The sequence below is a fragment of the Leptonychotes weddellii genome, chromosome 4, assembly GCF_054177405.1.
Source record: "Leptonychotes weddellii isolate Sample4059 chromosome 4, ASM5417740v2, whole genome shotgun sequence".
In the NCBI taxonomy this organism is placed as follows: Eukaryota; Metazoa; Chordata; class Mammalia; order Carnivora; family Phocidae; genus Leptonychotes; species Leptonychotes weddellii.
The window spans coordinates 22,072,636-22,096,351 of NC_138372.1; the positions used below are offsets into that span (position 1 = coordinate 22,072,636).

General features: G+C 46.2%; 1 protein-coding gene across 9 annotated transcripts in view; it reads right to left on the reverse strand.

The window, feature by feature from the left end:
* The window catches only part of SPOCD1 (SPOC domain containing 1), a 37,733-nt gene extending 15,626 nt beyond the window's left edge, over window positions 1-22,107 (reverse strand). For 3 of the 9 annotated variants that reach the window (XM_081817951.1, XM_081817952.1, XM_081817949.1), the window contains exons 1-4: window positions 22,013-22,107; window positions 16,333-16,496; window positions 13,884-13,984; window positions 9,146-10,537 (exon numbers count right to left, since the gene is read on the reverse strand). In XM_081817951.1, the coding sequence (XP_081674077.1) occupies window positions 9,146-10,537; window positions 13,884-13,967 (1,476 nt within the window). In that variant the 5' untranslated portion in view covers window positions 13,968-13,984; window positions 16,333-16,496; window positions 22,013-22,107. Of the gene's footprint in view, window positions 1-9,145; window positions 10,538-11,100; window positions 11,179-13,883; window positions 13,985-16,332; window positions 16,497-19,619; window positions 19,696-22,012 lie in introns of those variants that run through there. The other 6 variants (XM_081817950.1, XM_031021056.2, XM_031021061.2 and 3 more) reach the window with 6 other exon arrangements.
* Window positions 22,108-23,716: the final 1,609 nt, after the last annotated feature.

Here is a 23,716-nt window from a genome sequence, read left to right on the forward strand (position 1 = left end):
CCAGCAACCCTCAGTTTGTTTCCTGAGATTAAGAATTCCTCTTATCAGTGAGGTCATATGATACATGTCTTTCTCCGTAACTCTTTTGATTTCAGCTCAGGGTCATGAGATCAAGCCCTTTGTCGGGCTCCACCCTGGGTGTGGAGACTGCTTAAGATTCTCTCTCTCTCTCTCTTCCTCTGACCCTCCCCCTCAAAAAATTAATTTTATATTGTATTTAACTCAACATATGCAAAATATTACAATTTCAATATGTAATCAAGATAAAAATTTATTAGATTTTTACATTTTTTTGGTACTAAGTTTTTGAATTCAACATGTACTTTATACTTACTCAATTTTAACCAGCCAAATTTCAAATGCTCAATAGATACAAGGGGCTGGTGGCCGCCATATCAGACAACTCAGATAAAAACTGCATTCTCACACTACACTCTGATTAAGCTAGAAAGCAATAACAAAGAGAAACAGAGAAAGAAAAAAAGAAGCCCAGAGGAATGGGAATTAAGAAAAAACATTTCTGAATAACACGTAAGTCAAAGACAAATTGTAATAAATATTATGAAATATTAGTAATTGAATAATGGGAAGAAACACTATGTATTAGAGCCTCTGCATGCAGCTAAGGTGATAATTACAGGTTCCTTTATAGCTTCAAATGACTTTATTAGAAAGGAAAAAAAAGACAGAAAATTAATAAATTCAACATAATTCTTAAGATTTTTTAAAATAAGAAAATAAGTTGAAAGAAAGATGACACTTTTCACAAACATAAAATGGAAAGGATCAGCAAAACCAAAAATCAATTATTTGAACAGACTCAAAACACAGACAATTCTCTGCCAAGATTAAGGAAAAGAAGGATGATACAACTAGGCCATATCTGGAATGAGTAATCATGAATGCACCGATATTAAAAAGATAAGATGCTATCATGAAATACTTTATGCCAATTTGCCAATAAATTTGAAAACTCAGATTAAATGGATACATTTCTAGAAAAATATAACTCGCCAAAATTTACTCAAAGAAAAAAACTGAATAAAACTATAACCATAGAATGAATTGAATCAGTAGGGAAGGAGACACCTTCCCTAAAGAAAACACCAGTCCAATCTCTTCGTTACCAGTGACTACCAAAATGTTCAAAGAACAAATAATTCCAATCTTATACAAATTCTTACAGCGAGCAGAAAAGGAGCAAACACTCTGCAAAAAATGCAGAAATCGTATTTGGTCAAATGTACTGTCCATTCAGAATAATGCTCAAACCAGCAATAGAAGGGAACTTCCTTAACTTGATAAAGGGCATATATAAAAATATAGCAAATAGGGGCGCCTGGGTGGCTCAGTTGGTTAAGTGTCTAACTTCGGCTCAGGTCATGATCTCAGGGTCCTGGGATCGAGTCCCACTTTCAGTGGGGAGTCAGCTTCTCCCTCTCCCTCTGCCCCTCCCCCCACTCGTGCGCAGGCTCACTCTGTCAGATAAATAAAAATCTTAAAACAAAACAAAACATAGCAAACATACTCTGGTGAAATGATGACCATGTTCCCTGTAAAGTCCAGAGTAACACAAGGGTCTCCGTTATCATCACTTCTATTTGACATTATACTAAAGGTCTTAACTAGCACAGTAAGGAAAGAGGGCAGAGAATATGCAAAAATTGGAAAGGAAACAAAAAAACTGTCATTATTTGCAGATGACATGATTGTCTACATAGAAAACAAAATTTTAATATGTAAATTATATGAATAAATAAAAGAATCCAGCAAGATTTCTGCAAAATCAATTGTATTTTTATACACCGAAAACAGTTAGAAACTGCAATTTTTTTCATTTTTTTAAAGATTTTTATTTATTTATTTGACAGAGTAGACACAGCGAGAGGGAACACAAGCAGGGGGAGCAGGAGAGGGAGAAGCAGGCTTCCCGCTGAGCAGGGAGCCCGATGCAGGGCTCAATTCCAGGACCCTGGGATCATAACCTGAGCTGAAGGCAGACGCTTAATGACTGAGCCACCCAGGCGTCCCTAGAAACTGCAATTTTTTTAAAAGTTACCATTTTATGATAGCATCAAAACATACAAAGTAGTACAATCAGACATGATGTGGTTTTGGATTGAAAGATCACACTACCACCTATAAAATAGGCCAAAAATTGAATCCAAACCTAATCAAAGTTCCAGGGTCAACCACCAGTTCACAGGAAATACAGAAGACAGAGAAACAAGTGTCACTAAATGATGGGGATGCAGTAAGCTACAGGACAACCTAGTTCTTCAAAAATAGATTGCAGGAGGGGCGCCGGGGTGGCTCAGTCAGTTAAGCATCTGCCTTTGGCTCAGGTCATGATCCTAGGTCCTAGGATGGAGCCCCAGTCAGGCTTCCTGCTCAGCAGAGAGTCTGCTTCTCCCTCTCCCTCTGCCCTCCCCCCCATTCATGCTCTCTCTCTAATAAATAAATAAAATCGTTTTAAAAAATAGATTACAGGAAAAACAAGATATGGAGAGAGAGCCTAAAGGCTAGAAGAGACTTAAAGGCATATCAACCAATTCCAATGTATGCATTTTATTTAGATCTTGACTCTAAAAAGACAAAGTATAAAAATAATCATCTTTATGAGACTATTGGAAATTTGGATATTGAATGAATATTAGGTGATATTATTGGAACTACTGTCAACTTTCAGACAAAATAACAGATGGTTGGTAGAGTTGGGTGATGAGTACAAGAAATTTCACGCTAGGGGCCAGCAATTTTCTTCTGTAAAGAACCAGAGAGAAAATATTTTAGGGTTGCTGGTTATATGGTCTCTATTGCAACTCTTCAACTCTGCCTTTGGGGCATGAAATTAGCCATAGATAATATGTAAACAAATAGTTGTGCCTGTGTTCCAGTTTATTTACAAAACCAGGTGAGGTGGCCAACCCCTTCTTACAATTCAGTCTATTTTTACAATTATTTGAAGTTTTCCATAACAAGTTGTAGAGAATTATAGTATTTAGGAATAAATCTGAAGAAGATACGCAAGATTTTTTATGGAGAAAATACAAAATTTTATCAAAAGACAATAAAGATGATCAAAATAAATGGAGGAATATACCATGTTCATGGATTGAACATATTATACAATACTTCACATCTTTACAATATTGTAAAGATGTTGTAAAGATGTTAGTGCTCCTCCAAATGATTTATAGATTCAATATCTTTCCAGTCAAAATTCCAACAGGTTTGTGTGTGTGTGGAAATTGACAAGGTGATTGTAATATTTATATGAAAGAGCAAAGGAATGTAAGAGTAAAGATCCTCCTGAAAACAACAAAGATGGGAGACTTGTCTTGCCAGATATCAAGAATTATTAACAACAAGCTACTATAAGTAATATTCTATCATATTAGCAAAGGGAAAAATTTTTTAAAAAGATGATTACAGGGAGACCAAAAACCAACCCCACATACATTGAAACTTGACTTGTGAGAGATCTGACACTGCATATAAGTGGGGAAGGACAGAATTTTCAGTAAATGGTGTTGGAACAATTGAGTATCCATATAAAAAACATATAGCCCATATCATTCACAAAAATTAATTCTAGGTACATTATAGACCTTAGTGTGAAAGGCAAAACAACACAACGTACAAGAACATCTTCATGACCTTGAGATAGGAAAGGAATTTCTTTAAAAGATTTTAATTTTTTTTAAAGATTTTTTTAAAAGATTTTATTTATTTATTTTGACAGAGAGAGACAGCAAGAGCGGGAACACAAGCAGGGGGCGTGGGAGAGGCTTAATGACTAAGCCACCTAGGTGTCCTTAAAAGATTTTATTTTTAAGGAATCTCTACACCCAACATGGGGCTCAAACTCACAGTCCTGAGATCAAGAGTCACATGCTCCACTGACTCAGCCAGCTAAGTGCCTTAAAGATTTTTTTAAGTACATAACATAAGTGAAATAATGGATAAATTAGGATACATTAACATTAGGAATTTCTCCAGCAATTCTACCTCTTTTAAATTCCACTTTGATTCAACTGCCACTTCTGGGCATAGTAGACACAAAAGAATTGAAAGCACAGACTTGAACAGATATTTGTACGCCAATGTTCATAGCAGCATTATTCACAGTGGCTATAAGGCAGAAACAAACCAAACGCCCACTGACAGATAAACAGATAAAATGTACTACACGCATACAATGGAATATTATTTGGCCTTAAAAAGGAATGGAATTCTGATACATGCTACAACATGAACCCTGAAGACATTATGCTAAGTGAAATAAGCCAGTCACAAATGGACACATATTGTACAATTCCAGTTATATGAGGTACCAAGAATAGTGAAATTCATAGAGACAGAAAAAACAACAGTGGTTATCAGGGGCTGGGGGAAGAAGGGAATGGGGAGTTACTGTCTAATGGATACAGGATTTCAGTTTGGGAAGATGAAAAAGTTCTGGATGGTGGTGGTGGCTGCATAACTGTGAATGTACTTCATGCCACTGAACTGTAACTTAACGTTAAAATAGTAAATTTTATGTGATGTATATTTTACTACAGTGAAAATTTTTCTTAAATAATTTCTACTCATCAACAGACACTATAAGGCAAGCAAAATATGAGCAACACTTTGGGAGAATATATTTGCAAAACATACAACTGACAAAGGAATAGTATCTAAAATAGATAAAGACTCCTACAGGGGCGCCTGGGTGGCTCAGTTGGTTAAGCATCTGCCTTCAGTTCAGGTGATGATCCCAGAATCCTGGGATCAAGCCCCATGTCGGGCTCCCTGCTCAGAAGGAGAGTCTGCTTCTCCTTCTCCCTCTGCCCCTCCCCCCACACTCATGCTCTCTCTCTCTCTCGCTCACTCTCTCTCAAATAAATACATTAAAAAAAAAAAACAACTCCTACAGATCAAAAGGGAAAAGTTAAACAACCAAAACAATTTTTTTTTGGCAAAAGAGTTAACAGGAACAGCCAAAATGTATGCAAAGATTCTCCTTAGTAATAGGGAAATGAAAATAAAAAGTAGGGGCGCCTCGGTGGCTCAGTCAGTTAAGCATCTGCCTTCGGCTCAGGTCATGATCCTGGGGTCCTGGGATCGAGCCCCGCATCGGAGCCTGCTTCTCCCTCCCCCTGCTCTTACACAAACACTCTCTCTCTCCCCCTCTCAAATAAATAAAAAAATCTTTAAAGAAAATAAAAATTGAAATTAAAAAACATCTGGCATTGTTTAAGTAAAGCTGAAGGTGTGTATACCCTGTAACCTAGCAATTCCACTCCCAGGAATATTCCATGGAGAGACACTTGCTCATATGTACCCAGAAACATATACAAAACTGTTCATCATAGGGGTGCCTGGGTGGCTCAGTCATTAAGCGTCTGCCTTCGGTTCGGATCATGGTCCCAGGGTCCTGGGATCGAGCCCCGCATCGGGCTCCCTGCTCTGCGGGAAGCCTGCTTCTCCCTCTCCCACTCCCCCTGCTTGTGTTCCCTCTCTCACTGTGTCTCTCTCTGTCAAATAAATAAATAAAATCTTTAAAAAAAAAACAACTGTTCATCATAGCAGCACCAGATGTAATAGCAAAAAAATGCAAACAACCCAAATGTCCATATGGAGTCAATAAATAAATAAATTGTGGCATATTCATGCAATGGGACACTTGCTGCCAACACTTAGGATCTGTATAAACTTGGGAAAATTAATCTCTCTGTGCCTTAGTTTTTTAATCAGTAAAATGGGCATAATACCTGTCTCTACCTCATAGTGTTGATACAAGGACCATCATTATTCAAGGTTCTTAGAACAGTGCCTAGAACACAGCACATTCTCTCTGTAAACACTGATGTTAAGCTTCCTTGGCTCATGCCCGGAGAGATCCCCTCCTGATACTTGACCACACTTAAGTCTCTCCACTTGATTCAAGCAATGCTGTCCTGCTGCTCTCCCCACATCACCTGCTGTTCTGCCCACAAAGCAGCTCCAGACCTCACTGGCCACGGCGGGGCTTGGGACAGAGAAGAAAATGGCATTTCAACCCACCCTGCCGTGTCCTCCAAAGGTCTGTATCTCAAACCAGAAGAACCCAACACAACCAACCTCTCATACCAGATTCCCATTTCATAGAGGAGGCAACTACCATTCAGGGAAGAGAACTCTCTCATCTAAAGTCGTCCTGCGGCAAGAAGCAGAGACTAATCTTGAACCCAGCTGTCTGTCCCAGGCATGAACCAGGCTGCCTCCAGAAGGTGCTAGCGCCCTGAAAGGGGCCCAGACCGGCTGGACACTATGGCCACACTTGCCCACGCCCCACTCAGCCCTGGCCTCGACCACCTGTCCGTCCCTGTCACAGCCCCGGCTCCATTCTTCTCCTGCATCTGGCACCAGTTGCCATAGCAACGGGCTCTTTGGGAAGCTGCACCGCTGAGCCAAGGATGGGGCCTGGAGGAGGGAGCAGCTGTGGGCTCCTTCAATCAAGGCAGGTGGGCACCTGGTACCACCACCGAGCTCCAACAAGCCCCTCGAACCGCTGCAGGCCCCTGAATCCCAATTCTGGCCATCTGGCCCAAATAAATCATTGGAAATGGGGAGAAACCAGATGCACAGGGATGTTCACTCCAGCATTACTTAGAAGAGCACCCAACTGTATATGTCGGTAACAGGTAACATTTTTGAGTGTTTATCTTGTACAAGGCACTGTGCTAAATACCAAACACATGTCCCCTCATTTGCTCCTCACCACCCCCCTGTCAGGTAAGTACTCTCCACACCCCCCAGTTGGCCGATGAGGAAATGATGTTCAGAAAGGCAAAGCCACTTGCCTAGGTCAGTGGGACAGAGGCAAAGCCAGGACTGAAGGCCAGTCTGCCAGCCTCCAGGTTTCGTACTCTTAACTACATGACGGCGGTCGGAAAGGAGAAAAGGAAGTCCCGGCCCATCCTCTGGTCCTGGCAGCGCCTGTGGCCGTGACAAATGTCTGCAGCCTGCTGTGATACAGGGCTCAGAAGAGGCACAGATTCGGCAGGGCAACATGTACCTACTCAGAAGATCTCCAAACACTATAACGCTTGAAAAATAAAGTACAAATCCCAGAACAATGAAGCGTAGTATGAGCTTATTTATATATGGACGATACAGAGATCTAGATGTTCAGAACAAGGGGGCTGGAGGGACTCCAACTGTGAACACCGATTATCTCCAGACGGAGGGCAATGGGGCCTGGAAGCATTTAAAGGGACTTCCTCTTTCTGTGTTAACGAATTAATTGTGAAAAAAAAATTTTTTTTAAGAAAACTCTATGCCCAAAGTGGGGCTTGAACTCACGACCCCGAGATCAAGAGTCACGTGCTGGGCGACTGGGTGGCTCAGTAGGTTAAGCGTCTGTCTGACTGTCTGACTCTTGATTTTGGCTCAGGCCATGATCTCAGGGTCATGAGATCAAAACCCACATCAGGCTCCGCGCTGGGTGTGGAGCCTGCTTAGGATTCTCTCTCTCCCCCTCCCTCTGCCCCTCTCCCCAATGCTCACGTGCTCTCTCTCTCTCTACATCCCAACTGAGCCAGCCAGTTGTGAAAATTTTTTTAAATACCAAAACCAAGTTCTACATTTGACACACGTGGTCCTATTTCTAGGTGAAGAAAAGATATGTATGCACAGGAAAGAGATGAGAGGAAGGACATACCAAAAAGTTGGCATTTGGAGTTTTAAAAATTCCTTATTTTCTATGATAAACACATACTAATTTTTTTTATTAAAAATTGGTTTTGAGTGATGTTTACAAAAGCAATGTAATAGCATTCTCATGCAACTGTAACACCGAATTGTGGTATGTCACAGACAAGCTCATTTGTTCCAATCCCCGCTCTAGGAATTTGCTGTTTGGCCTTGGTCATTTCACCTCTCTGAGCCTCAGTGTCCACATCAGTAAAATGGGTAGGTATCAATAGCCTCTACCTCATCGGGTTGTTAGGAAGACAAAGTGTTTAGTGTAGGGCCCAGCACACGGTAAGCAGGCTAGATACTCTCACTACGGTGATGCCAACAGGGAAGCAGCACAAGCAGGCAGTGCGGTACGCTCTCAGGACAGACCGCCAGCCTTTATGCACTGGCTCCGTCGCTTACCAGATGTGTGACCTTGGGCCAGTCACCTTACCTCTCTGGGCTTCATGTGAATATTCAATCAAAAGTGCCTAGCGCAAAATACATATTCGATGAATGTGATAAAAAGTCCACTATGTGAGAAGGCGACACCTTCTGCCTTGTATATAAACATGATAGCTACTGGGGCACCTGGGTGGCACAGTCCGTTAAGCATCTGACTTGGCTCCCACTCAGGTCATGATCTCAGGGTTTTGGGATCAAGCCCCGCATCGGGCTCCATGCTCAGCACGGAGTCTACTTGGGATTCTCTCTCTCTCCCTCTCCCTCTGCCCCTACCCCTGCTCGTGATCGTGCACCCTCTCTCTGTCTCCCTAAAATAAATAAATAAAATAAAATCTTTTAAAACAACATGTTAACTATTATTAATAAAATAACAATTTAGTTAAAGAACAATGGAGAGAGAAGTAGTGAATACAGGGGACACGGCTGGGCATTGACTCTCTTGCTGTGTGAGCTTGGAGGAGTTTGTTAACCTCCCTGAGCCTCAGTTTCCCCATCTGGAAACATGGAGCTAATGCCCATCTTACAGGGCTATTAACACTAAAGGAAACACAAATTTAACATAAATTAAGTAATTTACTTTGTGCGTTAGGCAGTGCTAGGCACATTATTTTACACCATCATCTCACTTAATCCTTAAAACAACCCCCATTAAATTGGAATTAGTATCCTCTTTTTACAGATGAGGAACTTAGTTTAAAAAATATTCCAAAGTCACTCGGCTAGGAAGTGGACAGAGGCAAGATTTGAACCCAGGACTCACCAATTCCGAAAGCTAATGAAACCTCATAAGATGTCAGCAAATGAAGTTCATTTTCTCTTTCCTGACATGGTGGGTCTCAGTTTACTCACGTATAAAATGGGTGTGAAGGATAATGCCCACTAACAGCCTCTCTAGCTTATTAAACTCCACTGCCAAGCCTGGTGTTAAGACCGGCCAAGTCCATCCTATCCCAACTTCTCAGGCTCAACTTACCAGTTTGGGGAAGCTTCCTGGGCGGGATTCCTCTGGCCGGTCCTGGCTGGAGTCGTCTGCACTCCTGTCTGCGCCCTGTTGCTGGACACGGGGCACTGGGCCTCTCCTCGACCTCTTAGCATACTTGGATCTTCTCTGTCCCGTGGATGGGCCTAAGTGAGCCTTGCTGGTTGCAGGCACCAAGGAGCTGGAGGGTCTGTCAGTGGGAGCAGGGGGACCTTGTCCCAGCCTCCCCCTGGACTCTGGCTGAGCCTTGACCTCCAGCTCGGTCTGACTGGGTGAGACAGCAGGGTCATCATCACAGCCAGCCCCGGCTCGGGGCTCAGCTTCTTGCCACTCTGTGGAGGCCGCTCCCAGGCACAGTGCAGAGCTCTGTGGAGGATCCCAGGCAGCTGGCCTACGGGACTCTCCTCCATCAGGCAGTGGGACCCCGAAAGGATCACAGGGGCTGCCTGGCTGGGCCCCGTTCCCCGCAGCAGGCAAATATTCGAACTTTTCAGTCCCTGAGACACATCCCACACAGGTTCCACTTGGATCTCCTGACCCAGACCCCTCTCCCTCCTTGGGAGAGAGAGGACCGCAAAGGTCTCCCAAGGACTCCAGGTCAGCACATGGTGGGCTGCCTCCCTCACACGGGGGGTTGTCCTCACCAGGGCTCTGACCAGACCACAAGAAGCCATCTGCCCCCTCCCCACCCTCTGAGCGGGCCGCATACTTCCTGTTGTTCTTTCTTGCTCCCACAGGGGCTGGGCCCAGTGAGGATGGTAGGCTCCTTTTGAGGGGCTCCTCTTTGCTGAGGGTGGGGCCTCTTTCATCACTCCTACCTACTCTGGCCTCTCCTGGCCCGGTGCAGCTCGTCGTCCCCACCCCGGCCAACCTCTCCCGGCCAACCAAAGCTCTGTCCGGGAGACCTACAGGCACGCTACATGGGTTCCCGGGCCAACTTTCAGTGAGGATGTCGTGCAGAGAAACCTGGAGCCTCTTGAAGGCCCGAGCCTTCCCCTGAGCAGGCACTATGGGCTGCTGGAAGTGGAGCTGGGGGCCAGGCACCAAATCCTGGCTTTGTCCCACGGCTTGCAGCTCCAGGGCCATCGAGTGGGCCTCAGCCTCCAGGCGGGCCCCAGGAGCACCCCCAGCCTGGGAGCGGGTACCTCGATGGGTCTCTTTCCTCAGGACCCTCTTCCTGCTGCCAGCCCGAACTCGGGCCCCAGGGCTCACCCCCGGCACGTGTGGTGTCAGGCCTGACACAGAGCTGGCTTCTTCCACATCCTCCTGGAAAAGCTCACCGCCACGGCGGGGACTGAGGGCAGGGTCCTCTGTGCTGGAGCCCTCTGCGGCCCCCTCCTGAGACATGTCTGTCTGCCTACAGGGGCCAGAAGCAGGACGCAGCCCCTGTGAGGAGACAGACAGGAGACTGCATTATGCCGTGTCTGGCTGCCAGCCCATTCAGGACACCAGGCCAGAAAGCTGTCTCCCTGCCAGGGGGTAGGCCTGGAGGCCACAAGGACACAGCACCCAGTCATGTAAGCACCCCAGCAGGGCCCGGGGCCCCAGGGGAGGCAGGGGAGGCCTGCCACCAAACAGGGTTGAGCTACAGCAACCCTTGAGGTCTTCTCGTCTGCGAGGGGCCCCACTTTTGTTTAAACGGGATGTAATAATAACAGCTGCCATTTCTTAACTACCTACTATGTGCATTATTTCATTTCATGCCGGCAGCCACAGGTGAGGAAACTGAGCCACACGGATGTTCAGTGAGTCACCAAAGGACACACCGGAGTGGAAGAGCGGGGATTCTCTCCCGCACCGAAAGCCCAGCTCCTAACCACTGGACGGGGAGCAGGCAGCGAGTGGGGTAATTCCCCTCACCCGGATCCCGCTCCCGTGGATACCCCCACCAGGTTCCCAGGCCTGACCGGGACAGACCCCTACCGCCCAAGCCGTCCAGAAGTTCTCACCTGGGCTCCCAAGGCTCCCCCGCCCAGGCTTCCACCCCCGAGCTGGGCAGGAGCTGGGGTCACGTGAGGGGGGAAGCGGGGGAGGGGGGTGAGGGACGGGGGCGGGGCCTCGGAGGAGGCGCTGAGGACGGCACGCCAGGCGTGCTGGCGTCCTGGCACCGGCAGAGGGCGCGCTCTCTCTCCCGAGGGCTTCCCGGCGGAGGTGCCAATCCCTTGGGCTTCCGGGCAGGGGTAGGTGGGCGCCTGAACCAGAGGGCGGAAGCGTTGAGGGGTCTTTTTTTTTTTTTTTTTAAGATTTTATTTATTTATTTGACAGCGAGAGGCAGTGAGAGAGGGAACACAAGCAGGCAGAGTAGGAGAGGGAGAAGCAGGCTCCCCGCAGAGCAGGGAGCCCGATGCGGGACTCGATCCCAGGACCCCGGGATCATGACCTGAGCCGAAGGCAGACGCTTAACGACTGAGCCACCCAGGTGCCCAGCGTTGAGGGGTCTTGAGTCTGTCTGACAGTTTAAACTTGGTCCTAGGGCCATGGGGAGTTACTGAAAGTGCCTGAACTCCGAGGGGAATCAGAATCACACTTTTGCCTAGTTACTTGTTATTTTCATTGTCTCAAATATAAAAATATAATTCATATGGAGGAACATGCATACCCAAGTCCAACTGAAAGGTTGGAAAGAAAAAGCTTAAGCGTCCTCTCACTTCCGGGCTCTTGGGAGCAGCCTTTCTTCCTTTCACCATGTTTGTTGTCGTTTTAGTTTTTTAGTCATGCTGCTTTCATAACTGTAAATGATCTCATACTCTATTACTAATTAATAATATTAATAATAGTCTCATACTCTATTACTTGACTTATTCACAGGAATAGCCTCTATTGACTCCCCGCTCTGGTGATTGCATTAACCACCTGTCCTCCTTTCTCTTCCCAGTTTTTCTCTTTCATATTTGTATTGCTATTGTTTCTATTGATCACTATCTCCACTTGGAATAATAGTCTTAAAATGTCCGTTTCTTCCTTAGATTGCCTCTCACCTCTGTGTGAAATGAACGGTTTCCCCTCCCTGCTGCTGCCCTTCCCCCAGCCACGCACCTTTTGGCTTTGTCAAGGTTTGCGGCACGCACATCCTGTCCTGTGAAGATAATTCAGTTTGCCATACTTCGCTGTAGATTGATTCTTAACATTAAAACCAGATGACATTGATGACATTACGGCTATGTAAATATTTTCACTGCGGAACGAGGAATCTGACAGACATCACTGAGAGGGAAATGGAATTCTCTGGCAGTAAAGCTGCACCATGTGAGGCCAGGAGCAGCTCTGGGGCCGGTGTAATAGTCCACTGCCCTCAGAGCCAAGGCACTCGATCTGTAGATCAACATGGCTGCATCTCAGAGACATAATGTTGAATTTAAAAATCAAGATAATGTCGGGGCGCCTGGGTGGTGCGGTCTGTGAAGCCTCTTTCTGACTCTTGCTTTCTGCTCAGGTCCTGATCTCAGGGTGGGGAGATGGAACCTGGCATCCAACCCCGCCTTGGTCTCTGCACTCAACGGCGAGTCTGCTGGAGATTCTCTCTCTCCCTCTGCCTCTGCCCTTGCTTGCACGTGCTCGCTCTCTCTCTCTCTCAAATAAATAAATAAATCTTTGAAAATCAAGGTAATGTTAACAGTAAGGGAAACGGAGTGCCAGGTATATGGGAACTCTCTGTACTAATCTTCCATTTTTTTCTGTAAATCTAAAACTCATAAAAAATGAGGTTTGCTACAAAAAAAAAAGAGAGAGAGAGAGAGAAGGTGTTGTGTGATCCATATCGAAAGCTGTCAGTCTCGATCTGGTGTCAGGGTCACAAATGAGGTACAAGTTGAGACTGGATGCTACTAAACATCCAATACTGCTCTAAAGAAATGATTTTTTTTTAAAGATTTTATTTATTTATTTGAGAGAGAGAGTGAGAGAGAGAGAGAGCACAAGAGGGGGGAGCGGGAGAGGGAGAAGCAGACTCCCTGCTGAGCAGGGAGCCCGATGCGGGACTCGATCCCGGGACTCTAGGATCATGACCTGAGCCGAAGGCAGTCGCTTAACCAACTGAGCCACCCAGGCGCCCTAAAGAAATGATTTTTTAAGTGAAAAGACCTCCCACTATGGAATGTTCCAGTCATGATGGCAGAGACTTGATCAGGTCTCCTGAGACCAGGGGAACTGTTATTCTGGTCCATTTCGATAATGGGGGTCTCCCACCATTGGCAAAGAAAGGGGGAGTGACGTTGTTATTAGCACCACGGGGTACTGAGGATAAAAAGACAGTGATCACTAATACGTGTAATGCTACTTTGAGCCAGAGACTGATCTACATGCTTTACCTGTGTTTATCTATGTTAATTTGCCCATATTAATCCTTACACCAAGTCTCTCAGCTTTGAAATCATGTTTTTCAAATCCACAGTGATCTATAGTAACCTGAAACTGTAGAAATCAGTGTTCAGGGCAGACAACAGTAACCACCCCAGCGTCACGAAGTGTTGGGTGTTTACCAGGTCTCTGGAAGGGCCACAAGAGTGCAGGCTAGGCTGGGCTTGGGGACACCGCCCCGAGTGCTGTCTACAAATACAGCACTGTGGTAGCCAGCCAAGATCGGGACACAGCACGGCCATTGTTGCCACTGTGTCCCAACAGTCACAAAACTGGAGCCCAGACACGGACACAGAGAACCCCAGCGCCTCTCCCACTGAGCCTGTAAGCAGGAACGGCCCAAGGAAAAGGACAGTGGCCTCCGCCTCTCACCCACCTTCCAGATCTCGCACAGTGGCACCCAGGGCCGGAAACGAATCCGCATTTGGAACACTAGCTGTAAGGGATTCTGGGAAATCATTTTCGGCTTTCCATCCGCTGCAAGATAGGAAGGCACGCTAGCACATGGGAACAGATGTGGAGTGAATCAGTCTGCATTAACCTCTATCATATTTTACATTATTTTTTATCTACTTGATCTATCCATTTCTAAGAGGTGTATATTTTTTGTTGTTTTAAAGATTTTATTTTTATTTATTTATTTATTTGAGAGAGAAGGTGGGGAGGGAGAGAGCACAAGCAAGGGGAGCAGCAGAGGGAGAGGGAGAAGCAGAGCCCCCCCCACTGAGAAGGGAGCCCAACGTGGGGCTCGATCCCAGGGCCCTGGGATCATGACCTGAGCCGAAGGCAGATGGTTAACTGACTGAGCCACCCAGGTGCCCCAAGAGGTGTGTTTTTAAATCTCATGTTATTATTGTGGACTTGTCAACTTTTCCTTTACTTCGCTGAGTTCTGCTTTATATATCTCAAACACCTTTTAAGGTGCATGCAAATTCATTTATTTTTATCTCTTTTTGGTAGATTATAACTTTCGTCAGTGCCAAATGTTCTTCTTCCTTCCTATCAATGTTCTTTTAATTCATTTATTAGTTCATTAATTTATTATTAATAATAAGTTATTTATTATAATAATTAGTTATTCATTCATTATTTGCTTGAATTTATTAGTATCCTGCTTGCTTGTGGTCAGTGTTGACCTGGTATAATTTTTCTATCCTTTTATTTTCAACCTTTATGTGCAGTTCTGCTTTTCACCACACCTCTTGTACATGACGTATTGCTAGACTTTAGAATTTCAATCAGAGCATCTTTGTCTTTCATCGATGTGTTTAACCTAGTCATATGCTTGGGACTACTGATATACTTGGTCTTATTTCCACCGTTGCTCTTTATGCTTTCTTGCTACAAATTGCCTGCTTCCTTTGTGTTCCTTCTTGCCTTCTTTCAGATTTATCAAATCACACCCCTTTATTTTCCTCAAAAGATTGGAAATTAGATTTTCCTATTTCTTTTTTTTAAGATTTTATTTATTTATTTGTCAGAGAGAGAAAGAGAGCACAAGCAGGGGGAGCTGCAGGCAGAGGGAGAAGCAGGCTCCCCGCTGAGCAAGGAGCCTGATGCAGGGCTCGATCTCAGGACCCCGGGACCATGACCTGAGCCGAAGGCATATGCTTAGCCTACTGAGCCACCTAGGCATCCCTATAATCTTCAGTAGTTACCTTTAAACTTATAACGTGTGTACTTTAATTTCTCCCTGTCAAGTGGGCGAGGCCTCTGTCAGAGACCTCCCGGGACACCCCTGGATGTGGCTGCCCCTCTAAGTCCTGGTTACAGCAGAAGTGACTAGATTTCCCGTGCCCCTGAGCTCCCAGCAGCTTAGGCAACGGTCAGGTCCTCCAGGGCTCCTCATCTCCATCCCGCAGGGTCGTGGACAGCCAGCCAGGGATGAACCGGAGCTGGGGCTACTGCAGGTGGGTATGCTTGTGTTTATGAAAAGCGGACCTTTTTCAAGGCTGCCAGGGCCTGATGGCACCCTGACCAAGGCTGCTGATGGACGCATATCACATCGCTAGGACTTATCCCCATTGACGTTGACCTTGATCACCTGGCTGGGGCCTGTTCACCAGGTTTCTCTGAAAAGTTTACTCTGCCCCCAACTGTACTCTTAAGGAGGAAGTCACTGCGTGCGGCCCACATTTAAGCAGCGGGGAGCTGTGTACCACCTCCTTGGAATATCTGCATAAATCATCTGCAATTCCACATGGGAGATTTGTTTCTTTTCAATCATTTATTTATATTATTTATCCAATCATTTATTTATATCAGTATGGACTCATGGATATTTGTTTCATACTTTGGATTGTAACCCAACGCTGCCTTATTTATTCTGTTGCTCAAACTATTCCAGCTTTGGCCACTGGGAGCTCTTCTAGTTGGCTCTTGTGTCTCTTTACATTTTGATGTATCCCCAGTTTGGGGGGAAGACGGGGAGGGGGTCGGTATATTTCCTACCTCCTTGGAGACTTTTGACTCTAATGATATCAGAAGTCAGATGCCGCTGGGACCCAGCCCGACCCCTCCTTCCCTCACCCCTGCCACTTGCTACTGGGCCTCCGAACCCTGAGCCCTGGCTGCACCTCTGATCGGGGGAGCCCCCATAGCTGCTGGACACACCGAACTGGAGACCCTGCCCTCTCCTCCCTCCCCTAGCCGCTGCCCTGAAGAAACAATGCCCTCTCCCCTGGCTGAGTCTTTCTGCGGGTTGCAGCCCCCAAAAGCGCTTTGTAACCTTAGTAACGTAATTGCTATCGTCAGTGTGAGAATAAACTTACTTAAAGGACAAAACAAAAAAAAAAACTTCGTCTCTGTTATCTTTGAAAACTTACCTTATCGTCTCCATTCCTGAGACTTCAGATAAATGTCCTTTCGCTGGAGACTGTTTATTGTTACACACGCTCGGATCTGGTCAGCAAGGCACCAAGGTCTCCGGAGATTCCCGTCTAGGCGCCCCGGGTGGTCACTTGACCTCACAAAGCCTCTGTTTCCTTGTCTGTAAAGGGGGGATCATGAAAAGCCTTCACAGAGCTGCCACTGGATAGAGCATCTGCTAGGTATGTTAGGGGATGACTTATGAAAAGCGCCTAATAGGAGGCTGGCCACACACAGCAGGTGTTCAGCAAACGGAAGCTGTTACCACTGTTGTTAGTGGGAGTAGCCTTTCGTCTCCCCCTCCCTGGCCTCTTCCTCAAATGCCCCACCCTGCTCTGAAGCTCAGACATCATACTGCCACTCTCCCACCCCGAGTCCTTCCAGGATCCAGAAGACCGCAATTCCCTGCCTGGGATTGAAGGGCTTCCGGAATCTTGCCCTGCACCCTGCCCCTGGCCTCCTCTTCCCTCTCTGCCCAAGTCCTGCCAGACTATTCACGGTGCCCTGAACAGGCCTCACTTCATTGCCTTTGCCGGTGCCCTTCCTTCCACCCACAATGCTCTTCCAGGCTTTCTCCATCTGGGGACGCCCAGGCCTGGGTTTCTGTTCTCAGTGACAGAAACCAACCAATCGGCTGGGGCTTGTGGCTCCTGCCCGCCTCACAGCACCTCCTCGCTCCCCGCTCCCCGGTGACTGCTAGCCGGCTGCCCTGCCCCCGTCCCCTCCCCCACCAGGCTGCCCCAGGCTCAGGGGCCCTTTCCTTGGAGCGAGCGAGCAAGTGAGCAGTAAGGGGGAAAGCGCATGGACTCAGGGTCCCACAAACCCAAATGTGACCTGCATTTGGATCCTGGCTCTGCAGCTGATCAGCTGTGTGGTCTCAGGCAAGTGCCCTAATGTCTTTGAGCCTCATTTTCCTTATTTATAAAATGACAATAATAGTAGTTGTTTCATAAGAATGTTGTAAAGTGGCTAATCCATGTGAAGCACTTTGCATAATGCCCAGCACACAGAAAGCGCTTAATAAACGGTCTGGGTCTCTCTTCTCATTAATACCAGGCAGCCAGGAGTTGCCTGCTCTGCCAGACTCCGTTTATTGATGGATTCAAGGCTAAAAATAGAGCTGCAGCTTTGGGGAGTAGGTCCTTCCAGAGCCAGGAAGTGATGTCCTTGCTACTGTGGATGGGGAAGGAGCCTGCTTCCCTTTCCGGGGGCTCTCAGAGGAACACACATCTTGATGCCTTTCTCTGTGGATTCCAGGGCAGGCATGCCGGGGCCAGACCAGCCCAGGCTGAGGAGCTCTCCTAGCAGGGGGTTCTGTGGTCCCACCAGGCGGGCTTCTAACTCCAGCCCTGCCATTCACTGGCTCTGTGACCTTGAGCAAGCAATGTTCCCTCTCTGAGGGTCATGATTACTCTCTAGCCTGGGGAATCAACAACGGTAATAACACAACTTGTGACAACAAACAGCTTACATGCACCGAGGCCTGAGGCCAAGGATAAACTCTGGGACTCTGGGTCAGGACGTCCTCTCCTGAGCCTCGGTTTTCCTATCTCTGAAATAGGCACAGTAGCCCTCACCTTGGAAGGTTGTTGTGAGGACTCAGAGAGGTCCTGGACAACAGTTGCTGACAGCAGCAACATCTGATGGGAACCTGAGTTATCCGGGGGCCCATGGTCTCCCTGTCAGAGGGTATGGAGAGCAAAGACAAATTTATCTTAACTATTTGTAGCTATTGATCCACCAGCCTTGGAGAATGCAAAGAAAGGCATCCAACAGAAAAACACCTCTCACCCTGTGCTGCTAACAGGCTGGCCCTGTCAGTGGGGAAACCACTTCTGGGCAAACGACTCCCCGGCCATCAGTTCAGTGCTCTTGGCGAGTTGTTTTGTCTCTCTGGACAAGACCTGATTCAATTAAAGCAGAGCCTGAATTGGGGGCAGGAGCCCCCACTTCCCCTTCTGCAGCTAGTCTTAACAGTGACATCAAAGGGCATAAATCTGGCTTCCAGGAACATTGAGCCAGACTTCTTCCCATAGACATGCAAGGCCTGGATGGCCCACAATCCCAAGGCCACACACCCTGGATTGTTTCTCTCCTTGTTCCCTTCCTGGGACAGGTCCAAGTAGGCTCTAGACCCTTGCTTCTTTCCGACCATAAGATGGATACATAATTGTATGACAATACCATTAATAAAAATATACAATCTGGGGTGCCTGGTTGGCTCAGTTGGTAAAGCATGCAACTCTTGATCTTGGGGTTATGAGTTCGAGCCCCACGTTGGGTGTAGAGGCTACCTAGAAATAAAATCTTTTAAAAAATGAAAAATAAATTAAAAAAAAATACAAAATCCCATCCCAATACACATCACCTTGCAGTCCTCAAGGAGGAAGACAGAACAGTATTCCCTGCGAGAGATCAAGAGCCTTTGGTCAGAGCACCAGGTGCAAAGGCTCTCCTCCCAGCCACCTGCAATCCGTGCACCTGACAAGGGGGCAGGGGTGGGGGCAGGGAGGCAGTCGTGTTCTTCTGCCCAGGCTGAGCATGGAAGAAGGAAGACTGGATGATCCTGTGAGGGTGCCAGCAAGCCCTATAGCACTGATCCCACCAGGTGGGGTGTCACTCCGGCAGCACCTAGGATGGGAGGTCAGGGTCTGGATCCTCCCTCCTGGGTTTGGATCCCAGCACTACCCCTGGGGAACCCTTGGCCAGTCTCTTAGCCTCTCGACTACTTAGTGTCCTCGGTATGTATATTTATTTGTTTGCGTATTCTCAGTATTCTTGCTTGCAGACAACAGAATCCATTCTGGCCAGTTGAAGTAGAAAGGGAATTTACTTAGGGATGTTAGGCTTATCGGATGATGGAGAAACAGGCTCTAAACGCAGCTTTCAGGAGCATCTCCAAGAAGCACACTACAAGACCAGGTTGACGGGGGAGCTGCTGCTGCTGTCCTTGACCCCAGAACCCTACTGCGTTGGCCACCACACAGCCCAGCCAAAGGTATGCCCCACATGCATCCGTTTCCTCACAGCATTCACCTCCTGGTTGGTATCTCAGATGCACGAGTGGGATTGGAGGAAAGGAGGTCACATGCCTGCACCCTAGCTTCAAGGGAGGCAGGCTTCTCCGCTTTGGGAAGAAGGAACTCAAGATATAAGGAATAATCAAAATGTAGAAGGGAATTTTTAAGATTGTTGGGCAAGGGCAAACATTCAGTACATTTTCTCTCTTGTCTATTTCCCCCACCTTGAATATAAACTCCATGGGGCAGGTGTCTTGAGTGTCTTGTTCACCTCTGTGTCCCCAGCGCCTAACATGGAGCCTGTGGGGAATAAACAAATAAAATGTGGGTCATGAAAGGACCACCTGTCCTTTGAGGCTATTGACCAACTTGCAGTCTCTCAGGGGGCTGGAGCTCCCCGCCCGGGTTGAGGGTGGGGACATCTGCTCCTCCTTAAATCAAACAATACATTTGATTCAGAGACCACAGTGGGATGCCCATTCCTCCACAGCCCCTCGCCTGATGGTGAAATTGTCTTCATCCTTTATTTCTCAGTTCTGACTCACCTCCTCCTGGAGGCTTTCCTTGATTTGTAACTCCATCACTACCACTACCGTCATTATCATCATCACCACCTTGCCCCGGGGAGCTGGTTTGGTATGGTGGTTAAGAAGGCAAGCTCTAGGGGTACCTGGGTGGCTCAGTCGGTTAAGCATCTGCCATCAGCTCAGGTCATGATCCTGGAGCCCCGAGATCGAGCCCCGCGTCAGGCTCCCTGCTCAGCGGAGAGCCTGCTTCTCCCTCTGCTCCTCGCCCTGCTTGTGCTCTCTCTCTCTCTTTCAAATAAATAAATAAAATCTTAAAAAAAAAAAAAAAAGGATGGGCGCCTGGGTGGCTCAGTCAGTTAAGCGTCTGCCTTCGGCTCAGGTCATGATCCCAGGGTCCTGGGATAGAGCCCCGCATCGGGCTCCCTGCTCGGCAGGAAGCCTGCTTCCCCCTCCCCTACTCCCCCTGCTTGTGTTCCTGCTCTCGCTATGTCTCTCTCTGTCAGATAAATAAATAAAATCTTTAAAAAAAAAAAAAAAAAGGCAAGCTCTACAGTCTAACTGGCTGACTTCAAATACTGGCTTCAGCTCTTACTAACTGTTGGAGCGTGGATAAGTCATGGTAGCATTCTGAGAATCATTCTCCCCCATCTGTAAGGATTTTGAAGATCATTCTCCTCACCTAAGTCACAGAGCTGTTATGAGCTTTAAATCAGATACTGTACGCAAGTTCTTCGAAAGGGGCTGGGTGCAGAGAGCTGGCTCAATTGGCCATTGTTGCAGCTGCCTTTGCGGTCCTCACAGTTCTAGCACGTACTGAGACAACACTGATTGTTTTCATGGCTGCATCCCCAACTTAACTGGAAATCAGGAACTGGGGTGTCCTTTACTCCCCCTCTCCATATCTCTCTATGCACCTGTCATATGGATCGGGTGCTCCCACAGTGTTTGTTGGATAACCAATTAACTAAGTCAAAGAAATCTACCAATGCAAAGACTGATAGATAAAACACCAAAAGTTTGTATATTAGAAAAGTAACTAAAATGTAAATGTCACCCGGGAGTGGGGAAAATGACAAGTGGTTAATGTCTATATTATGTAAGGATTTCATATACACCAATGAAAAATAGGTGGCTAAGAGATATCTGGACAAAGGTCACAAGCAAGCAATTCAAGTGAGGAAATAGAAGTAGTAAGTAAACATGGAAGAATATTCAGCCTTCAGTAGGAAATAAAAAGGAGATACCAAAGAAAGCAACAATACCATAGAATATATAATTCAATAGGAAATCATTTGTAACACTACAAAATGTCCAGTAGCAGAAGGATGGTTCCCTAAATAACAACACCTTGATTCAATGGCATGGTGTTCCACCAACAAATTATTACCAAAATGCGGAAACAAATGCTTACAATATAGTAGGTTTACAAGCAGACTGCAAAATTGGACTCAAAGCATGATTGCAAGTGTGCAAGATATTCATCTTGACTTGATGAAAGCCTGGCAGAAAATACAAGAAAATGAAAGCCGTCGCCTTGATAATGAAGAGGAACTTCACAGAATGCCCACCATACACCAGACGCTATGCCAAGGGCTTATTTCTACTAAACAAGAGTACAGAGAAGAGATAGAAGAGCTCACAGAAATAAAAGCAAAACCACCGAAGGAAATACAACAAGCTGTCAGGATTCAGGAAAATTATGATAGCGCAGAACTAAAAATCAGTGTGAAGGTAGAACAGAGAACAGACCCTGCTGAAACACCACAAGGGACGGAGATGATAGAAACGAGAATGTGAGAAAAATAGAATGAAAAGACTTTTTTAAAGTTTAAATGATGAGAGAAAAGGACAGAGACCATACGCACGTACCAGAAAAAGTAAACCAAAAACGGCATCAAACAAATATTCTAAGATATAATTCAAGAAAACGCTTTAGGAAAAAAAGGAGACATTGAAAAGGCAATGAGACCAGGAAAATTGATTCATAATGATCACTATCAACTCTGTCCTAATAAAGGTATTAGATCTCAAAGTCATAAAAAAAATAATAATCCTTTGGGCAGCTCGACAAAAGGGAACTAGTCACTTACAAGGGGGAGGATACCAGGCTGGCCTCTGACTTCTTCATGGCAGCATCCAGCATTAGAACTCAATAGAGCACCACCTACAAAGTCAGCAAGGAAAGAAAGTGTGACTCAAGTATTTTATTTTGAGCCAAACTGCTGATCAAGTATAAAGGCAGAAGACAACATTTTTGAACATGTGTGGGAGTTTGGAGGCTGAAGCAAAAGCACAGTCTGGATTTGTTGGAAGAACAGGACTTTTTTTCCTTTTGGTGACCTAAAGTTTTAGTCAAGGGTTCATTTATGTGTTTATTCAATAGACACATACATAAAGACCCTAGTATGTGTTGGGACCTGTGCCCCAGACTATAAACGAATCTTCTACCAAGTGCTAGGGAAGGTGGAAGGAAAGTTTCCTTGAAGAGGTGAGTTGGCTTTTCCAAGATAATTGGGAGTAAGTACATGAAGGGAAGGGTATTCCAGACAAGGAGAAGAGCAGGCCGGCACGAAAGCATAGGATAGATATTCTGAGATAGAATTTAAGATCTCATCAAGGGTGTGTTCTGGAATGTCCAGACATCTGGAATGGGATGAGTGGGTAAATCCTAAAGACTCAGGATTGGGAAAGGCTAAGAGGCCTTGAATGCTAGGCTTTTAAAAGGCTTAAACTTCTTCACACAGAGACTGTGGAATCTTGGAATGGTTGAAGCATGAAAACCACTGTTTAGTTGCAAGAAGAAAAAGATCAGAGGTTCTCTGAGGATTCAGATTTCACTCTTCCCACAGCTGCTTAAGCTAGCATTCATACTTGAAGATGCACATTCGAACCTTTCCCTTTAAAGTCAGGAACAAAGCAAGGTTGCCCACTAATACTGCTTTTGTTCCATGTTGCACTCGCAGCTCCGGCCAGCACAGGAGGACATGAAAAAGAAATTAAAACCTTAAGGATTACTGTCACCATCTAAATATTGTTTGTTGCTGAGTTAAGAAGTGTGCTTGTCTATTTCCTTCCTTCTGTGTCTTTATGTTTTTCCTGGGGGTGGTTTTTGTGTTTTGTTTAAGATTTTATTTATTTATCTGACAGAGAGAGACACAGCGAGAGAGAGAACACAAGCAGGGGGAGTGGGAGAGGGAGAAGCAGGCTTCCCACTGAGCCCCAATGCGGGCTCGATCCCGGGACTCTGGGATCATGACCTGAGCCGAAGGCAGACGCTTAACGACTGAGCCACCCAGACACCCCTGTTTTGTTTTGTTTTAAAGTAGACTTCACACCCAATGTGGAGCCCAACGTGGGCCCTGAACTCACGACCCTGAGATCAAGACCTGAGTTGAAATCAAAAGTCAGACGCTTAACCAACTGAGCCACCCACGCACCCCTTTCCTGGAGTTTTTAATGGTCTTTCCTTTGTTCTTGGGACTATTTGCCTTTTTTATTGAGGGCAGAATCTTCCCAACAACTTGTAAGGTCAATTTTCTCATCCCCATTTTATAGATGGGGAAGGAGGCTGTGAGGGGTTGACAGAGACCACAGCCAATACACGGTGGAGCTGGGACGCTTATCGATCTTGATGGGGTGACCCCGTCAACCTTAGGCTGGCCCTATATGAGGAGATGAAGTGCATGTCGAGGAGACGGAGGTGTGTAGTGAGGGTATGTCTCAGTTATTTGAACTTCACCAAGTTCAGAAAGAGGAGGACAGTGTAGAAAATCCCAAAGGGCATCTAATTCATG